The 22,150-nt window shown below is 51.0% G+C and overlaps 1 protein-coding gene across 5 annotated transcripts in view; it reads left to right on the forward strand.

Annotated features, from left to right (window-relative positions):
* The window catches only part of LOC140465746 (thyroid hormone receptor alpha-like), a 360,010-nt gene that overhangs the window by 205,725 nt on the left and 132,135 nt on the right, over window positions 1–22,150 (forward strand). For 4 of the 5 annotated variants that reach the window (XM_072561447.1, XM_072561443.1, XM_072561446.1 and 1 more), the window contains one exon: window positions 308–520. In XM_072561447.1, the coding sequence (XP_072417548.1) occupies window positions 468–520 (53 nt within the window). In that variant the 5' untranslated portion in view covers window positions 308–467. Of the gene's footprint in view, window positions 1–307; window positions 521–21,804; window positions 22,006–22,150 lie in introns of those variants that run through there. The other variant, XM_072561445.1, reaches the window with a different exon arrangement.

A 22,150-nucleotide genomic window follows, 5' to 3' on the forward strand; every position in this document is an offset into this window, starting at 1 on the left:
GGGGGTGGGGATGAAGGTGATAGGTCAGGGAGGAGGGTGCGGGAAGGTAGCAAAGAGTACAATGGGTGAATGGGGGTGGGGATGAAGGTTATAGGTCAGAGAGGAGGGTGGAGTGGATAGGTGATGGTCAGAGAATGTCAAGCATCAACAGAACAGTATGAGATGTAATCATTGGCATGAAAAATGGTGGAGGTGGCGGGAGTTGAGATATTTGAAGTTAAGAGAATTGTTCGGCATCAATGGTGTTCTCTCTACAACCAGAATTTAACATGTTGGTAACAGTCTGTGTTTTGCTGTCCTTCTGAAGGATTTCATTGCTCGCCATTCCGACTGGGCTGTGTCAGCAGGTGGGAATTCTGTCGCAAGACTGAGACACAAGGGTGGTCGGTCACAGTGAGAAGAATGTGCGTGGCCGCTTGGCTGTGGACATCCACCCTTTTGAGACATTTTGAATGGAAGAGCCCTGAATGGAACACACATCCAGCGAGCTCCCAGCTCTTTTGAAGGAGGATGTAGATAGGTAAGACATTTGAATTTTAAGCAAAATAATAAAACAATCTTTTCCTTTGATTGGTAGAGTGGAAATAGTATGCCAGAATTAGGCCAGACCTCAGAGACAACAAGAGTGGATGTGATGTTGAGTTTCATTGGGAGATGGGAGTATAGTTTCAACATTATTAACCAAGTAATACAGAGGCCCAGACTACCATTTTGGAGACATGTGTTCGAATCCTGTCATAGTAGTTGGTGGAAATTAAATTCAATTTTGATTTCTTTTTACTATTGTCACGTGTACCTAAGTACAGTGAAAAGTTTTGTTTTGCGAGCAATACAGATCATAACATACAAGGACATAAAGATCATAGAGTGCTTACACAGAGCAAGGTTATGCACAAAAGGAGGTGCACAAAAGCAAGAGCAACATTAGTTTTGAAATTTGAGAGGTCCATTCATCAGTCTAATACCAGCGGGGAAGAAGATGTTCTTGAACCTGTTGGTACGTGTGTTTAAGTTTTTGTATGTTAAGCCTGATGGAAGAAGTTGGGAGGGGTCTTTGATGATGTTGGCTGCCTTTCCACAGCAACAAGAAATGTAGGTGGTGTCCATGGATGGGGAGGTTGGCTTGCGTGATGGTCTAGGCCATTCAATGGATTAATCTGGAATATAAAACGAATCTCAGTTATGGTGACCACATTCTCATCAGTTGGAAAACAAATCCATTTGCTTCACTAATGTAATTTCAAAAGGAAAACTCCTGCCCTTAGCTGGTCTGGTCTGTGGATGTCTCCAAACCTGCAGCAACGTCGCTGACCCTTCACTGAACTCTAAAATGTTGAGCAGGGCCCCTCAGATTAAGGTCAATCAGGGATGGGCAACAAATGGCTAACTTTGGTTGCCGGGATGATAATTCAATAGTTCCAGCAATATCCACATCCTATGGAAGAATAAAATAAAAGACAAACATGGAGGGTCCAGGAATCAGAGTGAATAAGAGGAAGGATATTGATTAACCCTACTGATACGTCATGTACTATCCACATCGGTAAGATCATTCTAACCTTTTCTATCTATCATACTGATGATGTGCCCCCCTCATATATCTTTCTTCTTCCAATGCCCCTTCTCCATGTCTCTGCAATCTCTAATGTTCTCTCCTTCACTTACAAACCTGTTCATCGTCTTCAAAATCCAGCCTGGCCCTTAGCTCCCCAATCCCAGCTACGGTTATAGAGCTGGATCAGCTTAAATTGTCAAGAATCCCTATTTGACATGATGCTATCAGTAATGTCCAGTGTCACTTACCAGCCAGTAGCAACGAACCACGAGCTTTCAGTATTCTTGACTTGTTTTCCTCATCAAAATGTTCAAAGTGCAAAGGCTTTTGAGTAACATGGGGAGAATTATATCAGTTACAGGGAACAGTGGTGCAGACATCCACCAGAATGCAATGCATTTGTGGTGTAACATCTGAAAATGTTATGAGCAAGCAGCATAAATATTTTGTGATGGGTAAGGAAGAGGTCATTGTTTTGTTAACATGAGTATTGGAATATGTGTTTGCACAAAACTTTTGCTCATGAAACTTTGTGTAAACACAACTTGGAAACGATAATTTTTACTGGCGTTTCTTACTCGAGGATAATGGATGAAATATTGATTGTGTTATATACAGGGGAACCGCAATTATCTGAATGAGATGGGCGGGCTCTATTTCGTTCAGATAATTGATTATTCGGTTAATCAATTCAGTGCCTTTTCAACCCCAAACCCTGTCCAACACCGCCCCCTCGCTCCTGTCCAACACCCCCCCCACCCCTGCACCCATCCAACACCGCCCCCTCGCTCCTGTCCAACACCCCCCCACCCCTGCACCCATCCAACACCGCCCCCCCGCACCCGTCCAACACCGCCCCCCCGCACCCATCCAACACCGCCCCCCCGCACCCATCCAACACCACCCCCTCGCTCCTGTCCAACACCCCCCCCACCCCTGCACCCATCCAACACCCCCCCCACCCCTGCACCCATCCAACACCGCCCCCCCGCCCCGTCCAACACCGCCCCCCCGCACCTGTCCGACACCGGCCCCCGCCCCCCCGCCCCGTCCAACACTGCCCCCTCGCCCCTGTCCAACACCACACCCCCGCCTCTGTCCAACACCGCCCCCCCCGCACCCATCCAACACCACACCCCCGCACCTGTCCAACACCGCCCCCCCCGCACCCATCCAACACCACACCCCCGCACCTGTCCAACACCGCCCCCCCGCACCCATCCAACACCGCCCCCCCGCACCTGTCCAACACTGCCCCACCACAGCCATCCAACACCGCCCCCCCCCGCACCCATCCAACATCGCCCCCCGCTCCCGTCCAACACAGTCCCCCGCCCCTGTCCAACACTGCCTCCGCCCCCAAACCCCATCCACACCGCCCCCGCCCCAAAACCCTGTCCAACACAGTGCCCCTGCCCCCAAACCCCATCCAACACCCTCCCCTTGCCTCCAAACCCCATCCAACACCGCACCCTGCCCCCAAACCCCGTCCAACATTGCCCCCGCCACCAAACCCCATCCACACCGCCCCCCGCCCCAAAACCCTGTCCAACACAGTGCCCCCGCCCCCAAACCCCATCCAACACCGTCCCCTTGCCTCCAAACTCCATCCAACACCGCACCCTGCCCCCAAACCCCGTCCAACACCATCCCCTGCCCCCAAACCCCATCCAACACCGTCCCCTTGCCTCCAAACTCCATCCAACACCGCACCCTGCCCCCAAACCCCGTCCAACACCATCCCCTGCCCCCAATCCCTGTCTAATACTGCCCCCGCTCCTGTCCCTGTCCAACACCGTTCTCCCGCACCCAAACCCCTTCCAACACTGTCCCCACCCCCAAACCTGTTCAATACCGTCCCACCCCAAACCCCGTCCAACACCGCCCCCAAACCCTGTCAAACACCGCCCCCTCACACCTGTCCAACACCGCCCTCCTGCACCTGTCCAACACAGCCCCCCATCCACCCCGCCCCGATCCAACACCGCCCCCCCGCACCCGTCCAACACCGGCCCCCAAACCCCCATCCAACACCAACACCGTCCCCCCCGCCCCCAAACCCCGTCCAACACCACCCCCCTGCCCCCAACCCTGTCCAACACTACCCCCTGACCCCAAACCCCGGCCAACACTGCCCCCCCGACCCCGTCCAACACCGCCCCCGCCTCCTGACCCCATCCAACACCGCGCCCCCACCACCAACCTCATCTAACACTGCCCCCACCCCCGACCCCGTCCAACACAGTCCCCCGCCCCCAAACCCCTGTTCAACACCGCCCCCGACCCCAAACCCCGTCCAACACCACCCCCTGCCCCCGACCCCGTCCAAAGCTGCCCCCTGCCCCCAAACCCCATCCAACGCTGCCCCCCCACCCCCAAATCCCGTCCAATGCTGGCTCCCACCCCAAACCCCGTTCAACGCTGCCCCCCCTGCCCCAAACCCCGTCCAACGCTGCCCCCCACCCCCAAACCCCCGTTCAATGCTGCCCCTCCGCCCCAAACCCCGTGCAATGCTGCCCCTGCCCGCAAACCCTGCCCAACACCACTTCCCGCCCCCAAACCGCATCCAACACTGCCCCCGACCCCATCCAACACCCCCCCGCCCCCAAACCCCGTCCAACACCGCTCCCTGCCCCCAAACCCCGTCCAATGCCAACACCGCCCCCCCGCAACCGTCCAACACTGCCCCCCACCCCTGTCCAATACTGCCCACAACCCCCGCCCCTGTCCAACACCGCCCCCAACCCCCAAACCCCATCCAACACCGCCCCCCGCCCCCAAACCCCGTCCAACACCGCCCCCACCCCCAAACCCCGTCCAACACTACTCCCCGCCCTCAAACCCCGTCCAACACCGGCCCCCTGACCCCAAGCCCCGTCCAACGCTGCCCTCTTCAGCCAAACCTTGTCCAACACCGCCCCCCTGCCCCCAAATCCTGTCCAACACCTCCCCCGCCCCTGCCCCTGTCCAACACCGCTCCCCCACACCCAAACCCCTTCCAACACCGCCCTGCCCCCAAACCCCTTCCAACACTGCCCCCGCCCCCAAACCCTGTCAAAGACCGCCCCGCCCCCAAATCCCTGTCCAACACCACCCTCGCCCCTGACCCCGTCCAACACCGCCCACCGCCCCCCCAACACCGCCCCCAACCCCATCCAACACCGCCCCTGCCCCCAAACCCTATCCAACACTGCCCCCGCCCCCGACCCTGTCCAACACCACCCCCCCCAACCCCGTCCAACACCGCCCCACACCCTGACCCCGTCCAACACCACCCACCCACCCCCAAACCCCCATCCATCACCGCACCCCCGCCCCAAACTCTCGTCCAACACCGCCCCCGCCCCCAAGTCCCCGTCCAACACTGCCCCCGCCCCCGACCCCATCCAATATTGCCCCCCAACCACGACCCCGTCCAACACCGCCTCCCACCACCAAACCCTGTCCAACACCGCCCCCCTGCCCCCAAACACCCGTCCAACACCGCCCCTCTGCCCCCAATCCCGGTCCAACACCCCCCACCCCCACTGCCCCCAAACCCCGTCCAACACCGCTCCCTGCCCCCAAACCCCGTCCAATGCCAACACCGCCCCCCCGCAACCGTCCAACACTGCCCCCACCCCTGTCCAATACTGCCCACAACCCCCGCCCCTGTCCAACACCACACCGCCCCCAACCCCCAAACCCCATCCAACACCGCCCCCCGCCCCCAAACCCCGTCCAACACCGCCCCCAACCCCCAAACCCCATCCAACACCGCCCCCCGCCCCCAAACCCCGTCCAACACGCCCCCCACCCCCAAACCCCGTCCAACACTACTCCCCGCCCTCAAACCCCGTCCAACACCGCCCCCCTGCCCCCAAACACCCGTCCAACACCGCCCCTCTGCCCCCAATCCCGGTCCAACACCCCCGACTGCCCCCAATCCCGGTCCAACACCGCCCACCCCCACTGCCCCCAAACCCTGTCCAACACCAACCCCCTGCCCCCAAACCCTGTCTAACACTGCCCCCTGACCCCAAACCCCATCCAACACCGCCCCCCCGCACCCATCCAACACCGCCCCCGCCTCCTGACCCCGTCCAACACCGCCCCCCCACCCCGACCTCAACAAACACCGCCCCCATCCCCCGACCCTGTCCTACACCGCTCCCCTGCCCCCAAACCCCATCCAACACCGCCCCCCACCCCCGACCCACTCCAACACCGCTCCCTGCCCCCAAACCCCGTCCAATGCCACCCCCACCCCCAAACCCCATCCAACGCCGCTCACCGCCCCCAAAACCCATCCAACGCTGGACCCCGCCCCAAACCCCGTTCAATGCTGCCCCCCCACCCCCAAACCCCATCCAACGCTGCTCCCACCCCAAACCACATTCAATGCTGCCCCCCAGCCCCAAACCCCATCCAATGCTGCCCCTGCCCCCAAACCCTGTCCAACGCCGCACCCCTGCCCCCAAACCCCCGTCCAACACCGCCCCCGCCCAATACAGCCCCCACCCCCTACCCCGTCCAACACCACCCCCCCGCCCCCAAACCCCCGTCCAACACCACCCCGCCCCTAAACTCCCGTCCAACACCACCCCCGCCCCCAAACCCCATCCAACACCACCCCCGCCCCCAAACCCCATCCAACACCGCCCCCGCCCCTAAACTCCCGTCCAACACCGCCCCCGCCCCCAAACCCCGTCAAAGACCGCCCCGCCCCCAAACCCCTGTCCAACACCACCCTCGCCCCTGACCCCGTCCAACACCGCCCCCAACCCCGTCCAACACCGCCCCTGCCCCCAAACCCCGTCCAACACCGCCCCTGCCCCCAAACCCTATCCAACACTGCCCCCGCCCCCGACCCTGTCCAACACCACCCCCCCCAACCCCGTCCAACACCGCCCCACACCCTGACCCCGTCCAACACCGCCCCCCCGCCCCAAACTCTCGTCCAACACCGCCCCCGCCCCCAAGTCCCCGTCCAACACTGCCCCCGCCCCTGACCCCATCCAACATTGCCCCCCAACCACGACCCCGTCCAACACCGCCTCCCACCACCAAACCCTGTCCAACACCGCCCCCCTGCCCCCAAACACCCGTCCAACACCGCCCCTCTGCCCCCAATCCCGGTCCAACACCGCCCACCCCCACTGCCCCCAAACCCTGTCCAACACCAACCCCCTGCCCCCAAACCCTGTCTAACACTGCCCCCTGACCCCAAACCCCATCCAACACCGACCCCCCGCACCCGTCCAACACCGCCCCCGTCTCCTGATCCCGTCCAACACCGCCCCCCCCACCCCTTACCTCAACAAACACCGCCCCCATCCCCCGACCCTGTCCTACACCGCTCCCCTGCCCCCAAACCCCATCCAACACCGCCCCCCACCCCCGGCCCACTCCAACACCACCCCCCGCCCCCAAACCCCGTCCAACACCGCTCCCTGCCCACAAACCCCGTCCAATGCCACCCCCACCCCCAAACCCCATCCAACGCTGGACCCCGCCCCAAACCCCGTTCAATGCTGCCCCCCACCCCCAAACCCCATCCAACGCTGCTCCCACCCCAAACCACATTCAATGCTGCCCCCCAGCCCCAAACCCCATCCAATGCTGACCTCTGCCCCAAACCCCATCCAATGCTGCCCCTGCCCCAAAACCCTGTCCAACGCCGCACCCCTGCCCCCAAACCCCCGTCCAACACTGCCCCCGCCCAATACAGCCCCCACCCCCTAACCCCGTCCAACACCGCCCCCCCCGCCCCCAAACCCCCGTCCAACACCGCCCCAACGCCCAAACCCCTTTCCAACACTGTCCCCCGCCCCTGACCCTGTCCAACACCGCTCCTGACCCCATCCAACACCGCCCCAACCCCCCGATCCCGTCCAACACTGCCCCACGCCCTGACCCCGTCCAACACCGCCCCCCCGCCCCCAAACCCCCGTCCAACACCTCCACCAACGCCCCCAAACCCACGTCCAACACCGCCCCCGCCCCTAAACTCTCGTCCAACACCGCCCCTGCCCCCCAACCCCCGTCGAACACCACCCCGCCCCGACCCCATCCAACACCTCCCCCGCCCCCAAACCCCAACCAACACCGCTCCCCTGCCCCCAAATCCCCATCCAACACCAACACCGCCCTCCGCCCCCAAACCCCCGTCCAACACTGCATCCCTGCCCCCAAACCACATCCAACACCGCCCCCTGCCCCCAAACGCTGTCCAACACTGACCCCTGACCGCAAACCCCGGCCAACACCGCCCCTGCCTCCTGACCCCGTCCAACACCGCGCCCCCACCCCCAACCTCATCTAACAGTGCCCCCACCCCCGACCCCATCCAAACACAGTCCCCCGCCCCCAAACCCCTGTTCAACACCGCCCCGACCCCAAACCCCGTCCAACACCACCCCCTGCCCCCAACCCTGTCCAAAGCTGTCCCCTGCCCCCAAACCCCGTCCAATGCTGCCCCCCGCCCCCAAATCCCGTCCAATGCTGGCCCCCACCCCCAAACTCCGTTCAACGCTGCCCCCCTGCCCCAAACCCCATCCAACGCTGCCCCCCACCCCCAAACCCCATTCAGCGCTGCCCTCCGCCCCAAACCCCGTGCAATGCTGCCCCTGCCCGCAAACCCTGTCCAACACCACTTCCCGCCCCAAACCGCGTCCAACACTGCCCCCGACCCCATCCAACACTGCCCCCTGACCCCAAACCCCGTCCAACCTCACCCCCGACCGCATCCAACACCGCCCCTGCCCCAAACCCCATCCAACGCTGCCCCCGCCCCCATACCCTGTCCAATGCCACCCCGCCCCCAAACCCTGTCCAACGCTGCCCCCACCCCCAAACTCCATCCAACACCTCCCTCCGCCCCAAACCCCGTCCAACACCGCCCCCGCCCCAAACCCCATTCAACAACATCCCCACCCCAAACCCCATCCAATACTGCCCCCCTACCCCAAACCCCGTTCAACATCGTCCCCCACCCCCAAACCCCATCTAACACCACCCCCTGCCCCCAAACCCCATTCAACACCACCCCTCACCCCCAAAACCCCATCCAACTCTACTCCCATCCCCAAACCTCATCCAACACCAGCACCCCCGCCCCCAGACCCATCGAGCACCATCACACCACCCCCACCCCAAACCCCATCCAACACCGGCCCCCGCCCGCCCCCAGACCGATCCAACACCGCCCCCTGCCTGCACCCCACCTGCCCTCAAACACCTGGTGGCCCCCCCCACCCTTCCCCTGCACGCCACTGCCCCCTCTCCAGGGCAACCGTAGTAGACACCCACAGCAAGATTGTTGCTGCTACAGCTTTTGGGGGTGAGTCTCCAAATAGCGCACACGTATGCGCACAGACACACACAGACACACACACACGCATGCAACTTTTTACTGCAATTTATTGACAGATTCCACGTTTGCCCTGCTCAGGACAATGTTGGAGAGATTACCTGGGGGGTTTAGGGTACACCCTTGTGTAGAGCTCCAGGGAAAGTGTGAGGGGAGTGAGAGAGAGGGGTGGGAGGTCAGTCATTTAAAGACGGTGCCTGCACTCCCATCAGTCCAGGGCTGTTCTCGGCAGCACTTTTAATCACTGTAAACAAAAGACGCGATTGGTGTTGGTCACTCACCTTTGATGTAATGTTTCTGTCAGGACTTCGAGATCTCCTTCGGATAATCCGATGATCCGATAATTGGTATTCGGATAATTGAGGTTCCTCTGTACTTTAGCATCCCAAGGCGCACCGAACATGTTACTGCGTTCCATTTGATGTAGTGATGATCCATTCTTTCCCCAGTAAAATAACTTGAACCAAACCAGCTTCATCTTATCAATAATTGGGAGAAGTTATTTTCCACATTTTTATACACAATTGCCTCAAAATTAGGCTGGAGGATATCGGACTGTCTACTCCCAATGTAAAAATGGCCAAATTCATCAAATTGTGCAGGCACCGTTGTACACGTGACATCACACCAGCACAAGATTAAAGTTTAAGCTAATTGTAAAATGGAGGGAAACTCTGCAACAATTATAAACAGCCTCTAAATGTATTTACAAGTTGCACTTCTGCTAACTGTAAAATAGCCTCTGAGTTAAATTTTAATGTTGTAATACCCCTATGTAGAGATTTAAAAGTCATCAGAAGCATCAGATTGCAAAGAAACGTACCAATTGTGTTTTCCATATTTTAAAACTACATTAAAATTTAATGTAAGAAGTCTTTGCAGTCTTGTGACTTGTTTATCGCTTGCAATGAATTTTGACACAACAGACTTGTTGGTCCTTTTTGCCTAACATTCAGTTAGGTGCTACTCCTACCTTTCACAATTGCAAAGCTCCACTTAGCGGTGTTCTTGCCAATAAATGCAGCTCTACAATATCACATTCTTGCTGTGTCATTGTGCTGCTTCAAGGCACTTTGGGCCCTTTTGTTACAGTGATGGTCCGACATAAAGGCAAGTTGTTGCAGACACGTTGATGTACTGGCAGTGCGCTGTTCTCCCTCAGCTCCACCAGCGTATGACCCAGGAAGAGGGGGCTGTTGCACAAAGCTAAATCATAGGGCACTATGATAGCTCACTGGGTTTAACAAGTGCAAAGCTTAGCTTTCCAGATTCATTGTATCCTGTGTTTAGTTAGTTGATCTCAGCCTTTGAGAGCAAGAGAAAGAAAGAAATGTGCATTTGTATAGTGCCTGTCACAACCTCGGAATACCCTAAATCCACTGAAATAACATTTCTTTTTGAAAATGTAAATCTTATTATGTCAGCATATCTGGTGGACAAAATTAGACACAATAAGATATCAATGAAGTAAATGTCCAGCTCATCTATTTTGGTGGTGTCGGTTGAGGGTTGAATGTTGGTTCGGAACAGACTTGTTTCTCTTTGGGTTCTTTCACGACCACCTAAGGGACAGTGCCTTTAGAAATGCAGCACTCCCTCAATACTGCCCTATAGTGTTGGCCTGGAGTGGTTGCTTGCTAGATTTCGATTGAAACCCATGATCGCCAGTGTTGGGGATGAGGGAAATGTGGTGCAGATTTTGGCAGAGAACGGCATTAAGCAACAATGTCATGCCTCAAATGTGGCGTGCATATGTTAAGACTTCAGCAGTGGTAGTGCCCACCTTTTCACACACTACCCCAGAATCCAAGGAAGAATTCTATGCTCAGCCATGACTAATGACAAAACCAAAAAATGCTCAGTGGGGTTGGCAGAAGAGGTGGAATCACAAGGTACAAGGTACAGTCAGAGGACCCTTTGGGAAGTGGGTTGTGTTTCCTTTAAATACGTATGGGGAAGGAAACAGGAAACAACCTCATGGAATCTTTTCTCCAGTCATATTGGTTATTGGAATTGAAAATGCAAGGCACCCTATGGGCAACCGAAGAGGAAAGTGTAGGAGCTTGGAGAAATAAACAGACGAGCTGCTTCCGGGAAATAACTGGGATCACTCAAGACTAGGACCTAACTAATGGCCCCTCATGCAGTGTCGCCCTTTGAACCACAGTGACAAGGAGTTAATACTTTCATCAGGAGAAGCTACAGGAAAAAAGTGTTAGTAAATGTTAGTACCAGGTCTGAAGGCCAACTTATAACTTATCGGTTAGTTTTCCAAATTCCAAATCCCACTGTGACTGCACACGCGTGGCTGGAAAGACTCAACTTGTCAAGCTGTTTTCAATTGTACGAATGATTCTTCCAAGGGAACTTCATGAGCTGGACCGTTTCATTGGAGCTGAGTTCACTTGAGGTGAACCTTTCTTTGCTCTTAGGTAGTTCTGCAGAATTGGGATGACTTGCTTCTATTCTGGTTTGATGGATTCAGGGAAGGCTGATAAATCCAATGCATGAAGTACAGGCTCTGCCGCACATGGGGTTCCCCTCCAACTTACTCACACCATCCTGACTTGGAAACATATCACTGTTCTTTTCCTGACACTGGGTCAAAATCCTGGAGCTCTCTCTGTAAGAACAGTCTGAGAGTCCCTACATCCCAAGAACTGCTGTAGTTCAAGAAGACAGGTCCCTGCCACCTTCTCCAGAAGAATTTGGGGTAGGCAATAAATGTCGAGTAACCTGAAACGTTATCTCTGATTTCTTTCCACAAATGCTACCAGACTCGCTGAGCTTTTCCAGCAATTTCTATTTTTGTTTCTGCTTTACAGCATCTGCAGTTCTTTTAGTTTTTATTGGCTTAAAGTATGTTTCTTTATCATGGAATACAGAAGGTGTCAGTCCCTTAATATTCAGGGAGTGGACCACAGGGGTGGGGGGGAGGTGGCGGGGGGGGGGGGTCTAGCACTGATTTGAGGTCCCCTCCCCAAGACGGGTTTGTCCTGGGGGCAGTTCAGAGAGAAACACACACAGAGCCAATCAAGTAACATCGAGGTTCCATCTTATGGTGTTGCGGTCAGCACAGTCCCATTGCTGTTAAAAAGAAAAACTGGTACATTAACACTTTTCACAACTACTGGACATAATCTCTTCAGAAGTGTGCTCACTATTTTAATGTGGGAAACACAGCTCACTATAGACTTCCACTAAAGCAATGTGACAATGAGCAGAGAATCTCCACGTCAATGACCGAGGAATAAAAATCAGCCAGGACACCAGACCTAACACTCTTCCTAGAAATCGTGCCATGGAATCTTTTAAATCCAGCACAAGATGGGGGTAGATTGGATCACCCAAAACACAGCATCAATGCACCGTGTCCTCAGTTACTACACTCAGCGTCAGTCCTGAGCTTTAGGGATATGTCCTGGAGTGGGCCTCGTACCCAGAGCTTTGTCAGTCAGAGATGAGAGGACTCCCAGCTGAAGCACAGCTGTTCCCCTGGAATCTTTGCTGCTTAATGTTTTTGAAGCTAAGTCGTGTAATCCGAAAGCTTTATTAATGGATATTCCGTTAGCACAGTGTGATTTAATTGTTCTTGTAGTGAATGCTTTCAAAGCAGATACATGATCTCAAGAAATGAAGGCAAGAGAATATTCATTAAATTCCTGAAAGAGTGAAAGTGAGGTGAATTGAATATCTCAAATTGTCATTTCTTTGCAACTGAATGTTGATTAATTGACAAAATTGATTAATTTACAGATAAATTAAAGATAAATTTTAAATCTTTAAAGCTGCTTGGGAGCATTTCTCGTTTCAGATGAAAGGTTAAACTGTCACTTTACATTGACAGACCACGCATTAAATACCTGGATTGATTGACTGGGAGCAACATGAGAAATGAAAATGGGGACAAACAAAAACAGGAAGGGCTGGAGAAACTCAGCAGGGCTGGCAGAGAGAAACAAAGTTAATGTTTCACATGAGATATGACCCTTCATCAGAATTGAGGAACTGGAATCCAAATGTTAACTCCTGCAATTTCAGGTTTTTGTTTGTTTCAGATTCCCAGCATGCACACCCAAGTTTTCATTTTACTGTAATGAAAATTGAGAGTAATGCTAAATGGATAGATTGTCACAATTATCTATTACTGCCTGAAGTTAAAACTGTCTACTCCTTTCCCAATGATTGCGGGGTAAGGAATTGCTCATGTGCTGTCCCCCAATGTCTTTGCATCAGATTTCATAGAGTTTTCATAGAATCCCTACAGTCTGGAAACAGGCCATTTGGCCCAACAATCCACACCAACCCTGTGAAGAGTAATGTACCCAGACCAACCCCCCACCATATAACTCTACATTTACCCCTGACTAATGTACCTAACCTGCACATCCCTGAACACTATGGGCAATTCAGCAAGGCCAATTCACCAAACCTGCACATCTTTGGATTGTGGGAGGAAACCAGAGCACCCAGAGGAAACCCCCCCCCCCCCCCCCCCCCAGACACAGGAAGAATGTGCAAACTCCACACAGACAGTTGCCTGAGGCTGAAATCAAAGCTGGGTCCCTGGCGCTGTGAGGCAGCAGTGCTAACCACTGAGATACCGTGTGTTACTTGTTGACATTTCACTGTTCAGAGAATCTGCAGTGCACCCAACGGCCCATCAAATCCATACCGACCTTCTGAAGAGCATCCCACCCAGACCCCACCAACCTACCCTATCCCTGTCACCCTGCATTTCCCATGGCAAACCCACTTAACCTACACATTCCTGCACAGTATGGGCAATTTAGTATGGCCAATCCAGTTAACCTGCACATCATTGAATTGTGGGAGGAAACCAGAGCACCCGGAGGAAACTCACGCAGAGACAGGGAGAACATACAAAATCCACACAGACAGTTGCTCGAGGATGAAATCGAACACAGTCCCTGGTACATTGCTAAACACTGAACCACCGTGTCACCCTCATGTGAGCTTTACCCAGCTGCTAGTAAGTCTGCCACGTTGCTGAAAAGAGAAATACATTGATGAATCTTTCTGTCTGGTACACACTACGGCTAGCATGAGAATGTCAGCAGTTTACACTACAGGAGAAAAGGATGCTGATTGGTCAGCAGTTCAACTCTGATTGGCTTAAGTATTGCTATGAGGAAGCAAAGGGAAACTATAGCTATAGCGAACTGGCTAGAAGCTTGGCCAGCCAAAGTATTTTGCATGGCAACACCTCAGCCAGGGTCAACTTATTAACCAATCAGCTCTAGTCTCTCTCATGGTATAAATTGTTGTGACCATTTGAAATTTAGCTTTCGTGCATTTGTCCTGATGAATATAAGATGAAAAACTCCAGCAACATCAGTGTTAAACTCTTTCAACATTTCCATAACATAAGGTTAAGATTGAAAGCTCTGTTTGTTTGGCTTGCATGGAGACCATGGACCAAATGGCCTCTTTCTGTGATGTAAATCTTCCCAGTGATAAGTTTACATGCACATATTCCAGCAGGCATTATTGGACAGCGATCCGACCTGGGAACTCCAGGACAATTGCTATGAACCTGAACGTAAGTGCGAGCAAATGCTTGGCAGGTGAAGTATGAGGTTATCAACTTTGGTAGCAAAAACAGAAAGATAGATTGTTCAATGCATTGTGATAGATTGGGAAAGTGGTAAGTGCAACAAGACCTGGCTGTCCTTATATAGCAGTCACTGAAATTAAGCAAACAGATATGCGCTAAGTCATTTAGAACTGCGTTGAGGAGACATTTCTTCACCCAGAGAGTGGTGTTCCTGTGGAAATTCTCTACCACAGAATGTGGTTGAGGCCAAAATGAGTGCTTTCAAGGAGCCACATATAGGTCTTGGGGATCAGGAGGTTCGGAAAGAAAGCAGAAACAGGACACTGAGTTGGATGATCCGCTACGATCGTTTTGAGCAGATTCGAAAGGCTGAATGGCTTATTCCTGCTCCTGTTTTCCTTTTATTCAGCTTTACAGTTGAAAGCTACTCATTTAAAACAGACTGCAGAGCAATGCAAGGAACTTGCTGTTTTGTCTGGTTCATGGTCACATGGAGACTGCACCTTCATACTGAGCAGCCACATTTCCTTTTTATTGCTAAAAGCTTGGAAACACTTTACAAAATAGCATCACTCTATTTATTCTGTCCTTGCAGATAATGTGAAAGCAGTTCTGAGAGAAAAGGATCTGTAATTACTCCTTCTACATTGTCATCTCAAAAAGACAGCACTCTGTTGATGTTTGTCAATAGCATGAATTTTTCTGAAGCCCAATTTGTCATTTTCCTTGTTAAAAAAAATCACCTTGATTCTTCTGCAATTTCCCCTACCCACCCCTGCAACTCAGCTGCATTCAAATTGTTTGGGACATCTTGTCAGTCTACATAATAAAAACTGACAGGTTCAGTAGATGGAGAATATATTTAGACTCTGGCTTCATCTGCACTATTTTTTAAATTCAAACCTCTGTGAGCAGGAAGGTGTGTCTGCTTGTACATAGCGTCCCCACCAGATCTATCCCTCAATCTACAGCATCTGGTCATTATTATATCGCTGTCTATTGAAGCTCACTGTAAACCTGTCACGTTTCCTCCAAGATGGAAACATTGGGACGCAAGTAAACCATTCAGCCCCTCAAACTTGTTCCGCCTTTCAATGTAATCATGGCTAGTCTGTGCCCCAACCCCATATACAGTGGAAACTCGATTATCCAAACGAGATGGGTGGGCACTATTTCGTTCAGATAATCGATTATTCGGAAAATCGTTTAAAAGCCTTTCCTCTCGGGCTCGGTGCAGCAGCATGTATTGTACGACACCCCGCCCACCCACCCCCATCCTACCCAACCTTGGTCCCAATCCACCCCCCGCCCCCATCCCCGTCCCCACCCCCAAACCCAGTCCAACACCGCACCCCCAACCCGGTCCAAACCCACCCCCAACCCGGTTTCTATCGGGACCTCGAGATCTCTTTCGGATAATCTGATTTTCGGATAATTGATATTCGGACAATCGAGGTCCCCTTGTACCTGCTTTTAGACCATATCCCATCATGCCTTTGGTTAACAAAACATTATCTATGTCAGATTTAAAATTAACAACTGATCCTGCATCAACATTGTTTGTAGGCAAGAGTCCCAAATATCTATCACCTTTTGTATGTAGAAATGCTTCCTAATTTCTCTCCTGAACGGTCTGACACTAACTCTCAGACTGTGCCCCTAGTTCTAGAATCTCCAGCCAGTGGAAATAATGACTCTGCCTTTTGCAACAAGGTGCTGGGACATGCCTAGATTATGAAAGGTGCTTTCAAAATGTAAGTCTTCCTTTTTAATTTGATGCTTAGAATGGGCCGGTTATCTATTTTGTAAGTGTTCATTTCCCCCAACTGCCAGATTGTTTGCATGATTAGAATGTGGAGCTCATTACCATTGAGCCTGGATTAGATTAGATTAGATTACTATTCTCTGGGAGTTTTGAAGAGTTGGATGTAGATCCAGAAAGTTACACTAGATTCCCCACAGTGTGAAAACTGGCCCTTCGGCCCAACAAGTCCACAGCAACCCTCTGAAGAGTAACCCACCCAGACCCATTCCCCTACCCTATATCTACCCTTGACTAATGCGCCTCACACTGCAGGCAATATAGAATGACCAATTCACCTGGCCTGCATATCTTTGGATTGTGAGAGGAAACTGGAGCACCCAGAGGAAACCCACGCAGACACGAGGAGAATGAACAAACTCCACACAGTCACCCAAGGCAGGAATCGAACCCGGGTCCCTGGTGCTGTGAGGCAGTAGTGCTAACTGCTAAGCCACCGTGCCACCCCTAAAACCATATTAATTTTTTCACAGAAGACCATCCAGGATAGAAGATGAGAAGCTTGTTTCACTGATTGGACAGTTGGAAACCAGATTCAAATTTTCAGTATAAGGGGGCTAGCTATCTAGGACAGTGATGAAAACTTTCTTCACTCAGAGAGTTGTGAATCATTACGCTTCGGTGCCCCCATAGACCTGTGCAGGCTCAGTCATTGAGTCTCTCCAAGGCTGAGGTGATAGATTCTAGGGCACTAAGGCATATGGAGGCAAAAGGGAGGTCATGCAGAAAATCACCCATGACTTTATTGAATGTTCGAGTAAGCTTGAACACACAACATGAATTAGGAGCAGAATTAGAAGATTCACTTGAAGGTTGCCTGGGATGAAGCGATGAAGAATGGCTGGATAAACTCAGGTTGTTTTCTTTGGAACAGAGAAGATTGAGGGGAGACCTGGTAGAGTTGAATGAGATTATGAGGGGCATGGGCAGAGAGGATAGAAAGCAACTGTTCCCCTTTGTCAAAGAGTCAATAACTGAGGGCAGGACAAAATGTTATCTGAAACCCAGGAGGTTTAGAGAGGAATTAAGGAAAAGGGGGGTGGAAATCTGGAATGCTCTGCCTAGGAGTGCAGTAAGACAGGAAACCTCACAACCCTTAAAAAGTAACATTCAAGACAATGGGCGAAGTGTTGGGAAGTGGGATTGGTATGAATAGGTTAGTGCAGATTCAATGGGCCAAAGGACCTCATCTGTGCTGTGCTACTCTGAAAAAAAAGGTAGGTTGTCAGCTGTACACGCAGTTCTTGTTTATCTTGTGCTGACATTCTTACCACAAATAGTATTTGAGGTGAATTGTTTAGATGCATTTAAGAGGAATTTATATAATTACAGGAGAAAGAAAGGATTAGATGATTATTTGAATGGATCATACAACAGTGAGGCTTGCTTGGAGCATAAACACTTTTCCTTGTACTGTCTGGCCTGGTTTTGTACTGTACATTCTGTCGTGATTGTAATGAGATTAGCCAAGTGGACATCATGGAATATGAGTTCCCTGATTGGGGCTGTTAACCTGGTCCAATCAGGGAACCTTGTCTGACAGATATAAACAGGAGTGTCAGAGGTTTTGTTCACTCTAAAAGCTAGCTCATGTAAACAAAGGGTGACTTGAAAACGGGATTATAGCCTCTGGGGAGTTATTTCACATTCCATGTAATAGCAATGCCATTTCTCAGAAAACATATTTACAGGACTCAATATCACACATTGAAAGATATGTTTGTACGTGTCAGGATACCACTTCAACAGATAACAATGCATCATCATCATCCTCATCAGTCATATTCGCTTGGTGGCCATGCCTTCAGCTGCCAAAGCCCGAGCTCTGGAATTTGCTCCTTACAGTTTTGTACATCCCATTCTACTTTGAGGTTCTTCTTAAACGTCATCCATCAAGCTTCTGTCCAAATGCCTTCACATGTGGCTCAGTGTCACACCTTGATTCATGAGGGTGAGGTGGGGGGAAAGGTGTCGGCTTCTAAAAGCCACACTCCGGCCCTTGCCTCCGATCCCCCAAGACCTGCGTCCTGTGATAAGAAAGTTAAAATGGCTTCTTGTCGCTCGACCTCCATAGGGTAGGGCCCTGGTTGGCAGACATTGATGGGGAGGCATGAACAGAGTTCTGCAGCAAGCATTGTTGTGCTCAGAGCTTAAAATGCCCTGGTCTCAGCTCAGGAACCCGTTGGTGCACCCCACCTCCCCCCACAATTTTCAAGGCATTGTCATAGCCAGGGGAATGGGTGGGGTTTGGATGAGGACATCAAGCAATCTGGTGGCTGGAGTGGGGGCAGGGTGTGGAATGGGAAGGAATTAAAGCCAGGGCTGCCTCTTCTTAATTCCAGTCTTTGGGCACAGAGGTCTCTGATGAGTGGTCCTCCCCCATCCAGGGACGCTGTTGGCAATCCCACATCCTGCCACACCATTCAGGGGGATCACGACTGGATATTTACATAATTTTCACTTTCCAGTCCAATTGCCCTACCTCTTCACTGCTTCAGTGTACAGAAATCTATCTGACTTTGAATATCTTCATTGACTCCATGAGCATGCACTGCCCTCTAGGGTGGCGAGTGTGAAAGTTTCAGAACTCTCTAGGTAAAGAAACATCTCCTTAACTCAGTTCAAAATGGTTGGTCCCTTATCTGGAGATGATGACTTCCTAATTTTAGGTTCTCCAGCAAAGGGAATAGAGTCATACAGTCATAGAGGTGTACAGCACAGAAACAGACCTTTCTGTCCAACTCGACAACACCGACCAGATATCGTCAATAAATCGAGTCCCATTTGTCAGCACTTGGTCCAATATCCCTCAAAACCCTTCCTATTCATATACCCATCCAGATGCCTTTTCAATGTTGTAATTGTACCAGCATCCACCGCTTCCTCTGGCAGCTCATTTCATAAACGTACCTGTGTGAAAAGGTTACCCCTTAGGTCCCTTTTAAATCTTTCCCCTCTCACCCTAAACCTGTAGTTTTGGAATGCCCACCCTGGGGAAAAGTCCTTATCTATTTTATAATCAAGCTCCTCATGATTATAAAAACCTCTATAAGGTCACCCAGCAGCCTCCAATGCTCCAGGGTAAATAGCCCCAGTCTATTCAGCCTCTCCCTATAACTTAACCCACCAACCTTGGCAAAACACTTGTAAATCCTTTCTGAACCCTTTTAAGTTTCACAACATCCTACCTATAGCACGGAGAGCAGAACTGCACACAGTATTCCAATAGTGGCCTAACCAGTGTCTTGTTCAGCTACAACATGACCTCCCAACTCCTATATTCAATACACTGACCAATAAAGGCAAACATCCCAAATACCTTCTTCACTATCCTATCTACTGCGACTCCACTTTCAAGAAACGATGAACCTGAACTCCAAGGTCTCTTTGTTCAGCAACACTCCCCAGGACCTTACCATTAAGTGTATATGTCCTGCCCTGATTTGACTTTCCAAAATGCAGCACCTAACATTTATCTAAATTAAACTCCATCTGCTGCTCCTCCGCCCATTGGCCCATCTGATCAAGATCCTGTTGTAATCTGAGGTAACCTTCTTCGCTGTCCACTACACCTCCAATTTTGGTGTCATCTGCAAACTTACTAACTATATATCCTATGTTCACAAGAGTTCAACCTTTCAATATCTACCTTCCCAAAGGGTTATACCTCCTCTGTATGTGTAATACTTTACATTAAGATCACTTGTCATTTTTAGAAATACCTGTACCCATTTTATTCAAATTCTCAATGGTCCTCTGCTCTGTAATGCCTCCTCTGATAACACAGCAACAACTGGGACTTCACTAAATGGGAGACTACATGATAATGAGCTCATGATTATACTCACGTGGCAGTATAGGACTCAAGTACTGCAGAGAAAGAGACATCATGTCAAGGTTTTTTGTCTTGAATTCATTAGGACAAAATTGCAAGAATACCAAATCTGAAACGGAACAACAGTTTATAATCCATGATAGCGAGTCTAATGCTGGAACATGGAACTGGTGTAGACTTAGTGCAGCTTTGGCAGTACAGATGTGATGGTTCAAAGAGCCTCTGTGCTATATGATTCTAGAATGCTGATTGGTTGACACCCTCTTCTCAGTCAGTATAAATTATTATTCACCTTAAGATTTGGTGTTTTTGTAATTGTGTCCTGATGAGTGCAAGACTAAAACCTTTGACAGAAAATCTCTTTTCACAGTGTGTCCGCATAACAAGGTCGTAATGATGAAATTACACGTGTTTAAAGCTGCAAAATAGACAGTGAAGTGGGCTTAAAATGGAAATTGAAAAGCAGCAGGGAACACAGGGCATCTCAAAATTACCATTGGAGAATAAAATGGGTACAGGTATTTCCACACTTTATAAAAATGGGAGGTGCTGTTAATGTAAAGTATAACATTTTCAGAGGAGGTAGACAGCGAAAGATTTTTTTTAGCCCTTGCTGGAGCACCAAAACTTAAAACTTCCAGCCTCATCTTCGTCAAGGTGAAGGCCAGTGCAGTCTGGAGCCAGGGCCCAGTGTGGACTGGAAGCTAGGGCCCAGCGTGCTCTGTCATTCCGAACTTTTATTCCTGCAATGGTGGACATTTTATTTCTCAATTGTCTAAGATCTTGTAGCTAAAGAAGCTGTAACTAGGTACCTTTGGACCTAAGTCAGTGCTGTAAGTGGTAATGTATAACTGTTTCACTATACTCATTGAGTATATGTGACAATAAAGGCTAATTCTAATTCCAAAAACCCTTTTATTCAACCCTTCCTCTTGGTTCTATTGTTCCCCAACTTCATATTCCTGGTTAACCTCCCCTTACTGTTTCTGATTCCTAATCGTTATCTGATCCCGCCTTTTGTGATGCTTCTTGAGAGAGCTTGAATTTGCATCAAAAAGCACAGCATTGTTGGACAGAGTTTAGACAGAAAACCTGAAAGTATCAATGATTTCCAAATCTACAAAGCTAGTTTTAATTGAGGCCTTTCTCCTCTGCATACAGAAAGGCATTCACCAACAGAGTGACCTCCCTTGCCAGGTTCTGCTGGGAGAGATGTTCAGATCTGCTGATTTGATAGGGTAACTATTCAGTAACAACATCTGTCAGAGTGTCAGTGAGGGAAATGACGAGGCCACGGGACAGGAAATCTCTGACAATCAGCAGTCACTGTAAGTTTAAGCTGTGCACCCCTCAGTGCTGGTCACAGACTGACTCTCTGGCGACCCAGTGTGGGAGGAAGGATAGACTGTCCTATTTTACAAGTTTCACGGTGTCAGCCTGGCCAGAGTGGAAATTGTCCTGAATCGTTAATCAGAGGCTTTCTTACTGCAGGACACTGCAGTACTGAAACAAATCATTCAGCTGAAGTGAGAGAGGGGAGGGTGGGACTACATCAGTGGTAGCTTCCAGTTCGAGGATTTAGACAGGCTTTGATCATGACTAACAGCTGAGGTTCCGACGGTACATGAAGAGGTGGGATTACACTTGGAGGCGGTCCCTCCAGCCGTTGACTTATATGGAATTGTGCCTGCATTTACAAAAACAGGGAAAATAAGTTACTGACAGGCCTGTGAAGTGAGAGGGACTATGTTTTGACTTTAATACTTTCCCAGTATTGACCGCAGTGCTGTCAGGAGTCGGTGTAAACAACACGCGAAGAGCCAATGTTGGCTGGTTATCAAGGAGGCTGCATTGAATTATTCCAGTAAGTAAACGGAATCCAGTCAGGATGCTGTGTTTGTTGGCTGTGCCACGTATAGAAATATGTCTGAGCTTCGCCACCCCCAGCACCCCCTTGTATTTTGTTTGTTTTATATCAAGAGTGCAGAAATAGCAGGGGGACTTTGCCA

Source organism: Chiloscyllium punctatum, chromosome 42 (genome assembly GCF_047496795.1).
Source record: "Chiloscyllium punctatum isolate Juve2018m chromosome 42, sChiPun1.3, whole genome shotgun sequence".
NCBI classification, from domain to species: domain Eukaryota; kingdom Metazoa; phylum Chordata; class Chondrichthyes; order Orectolobiformes; family Hemiscylliidae; genus Chiloscyllium; species Chiloscyllium punctatum.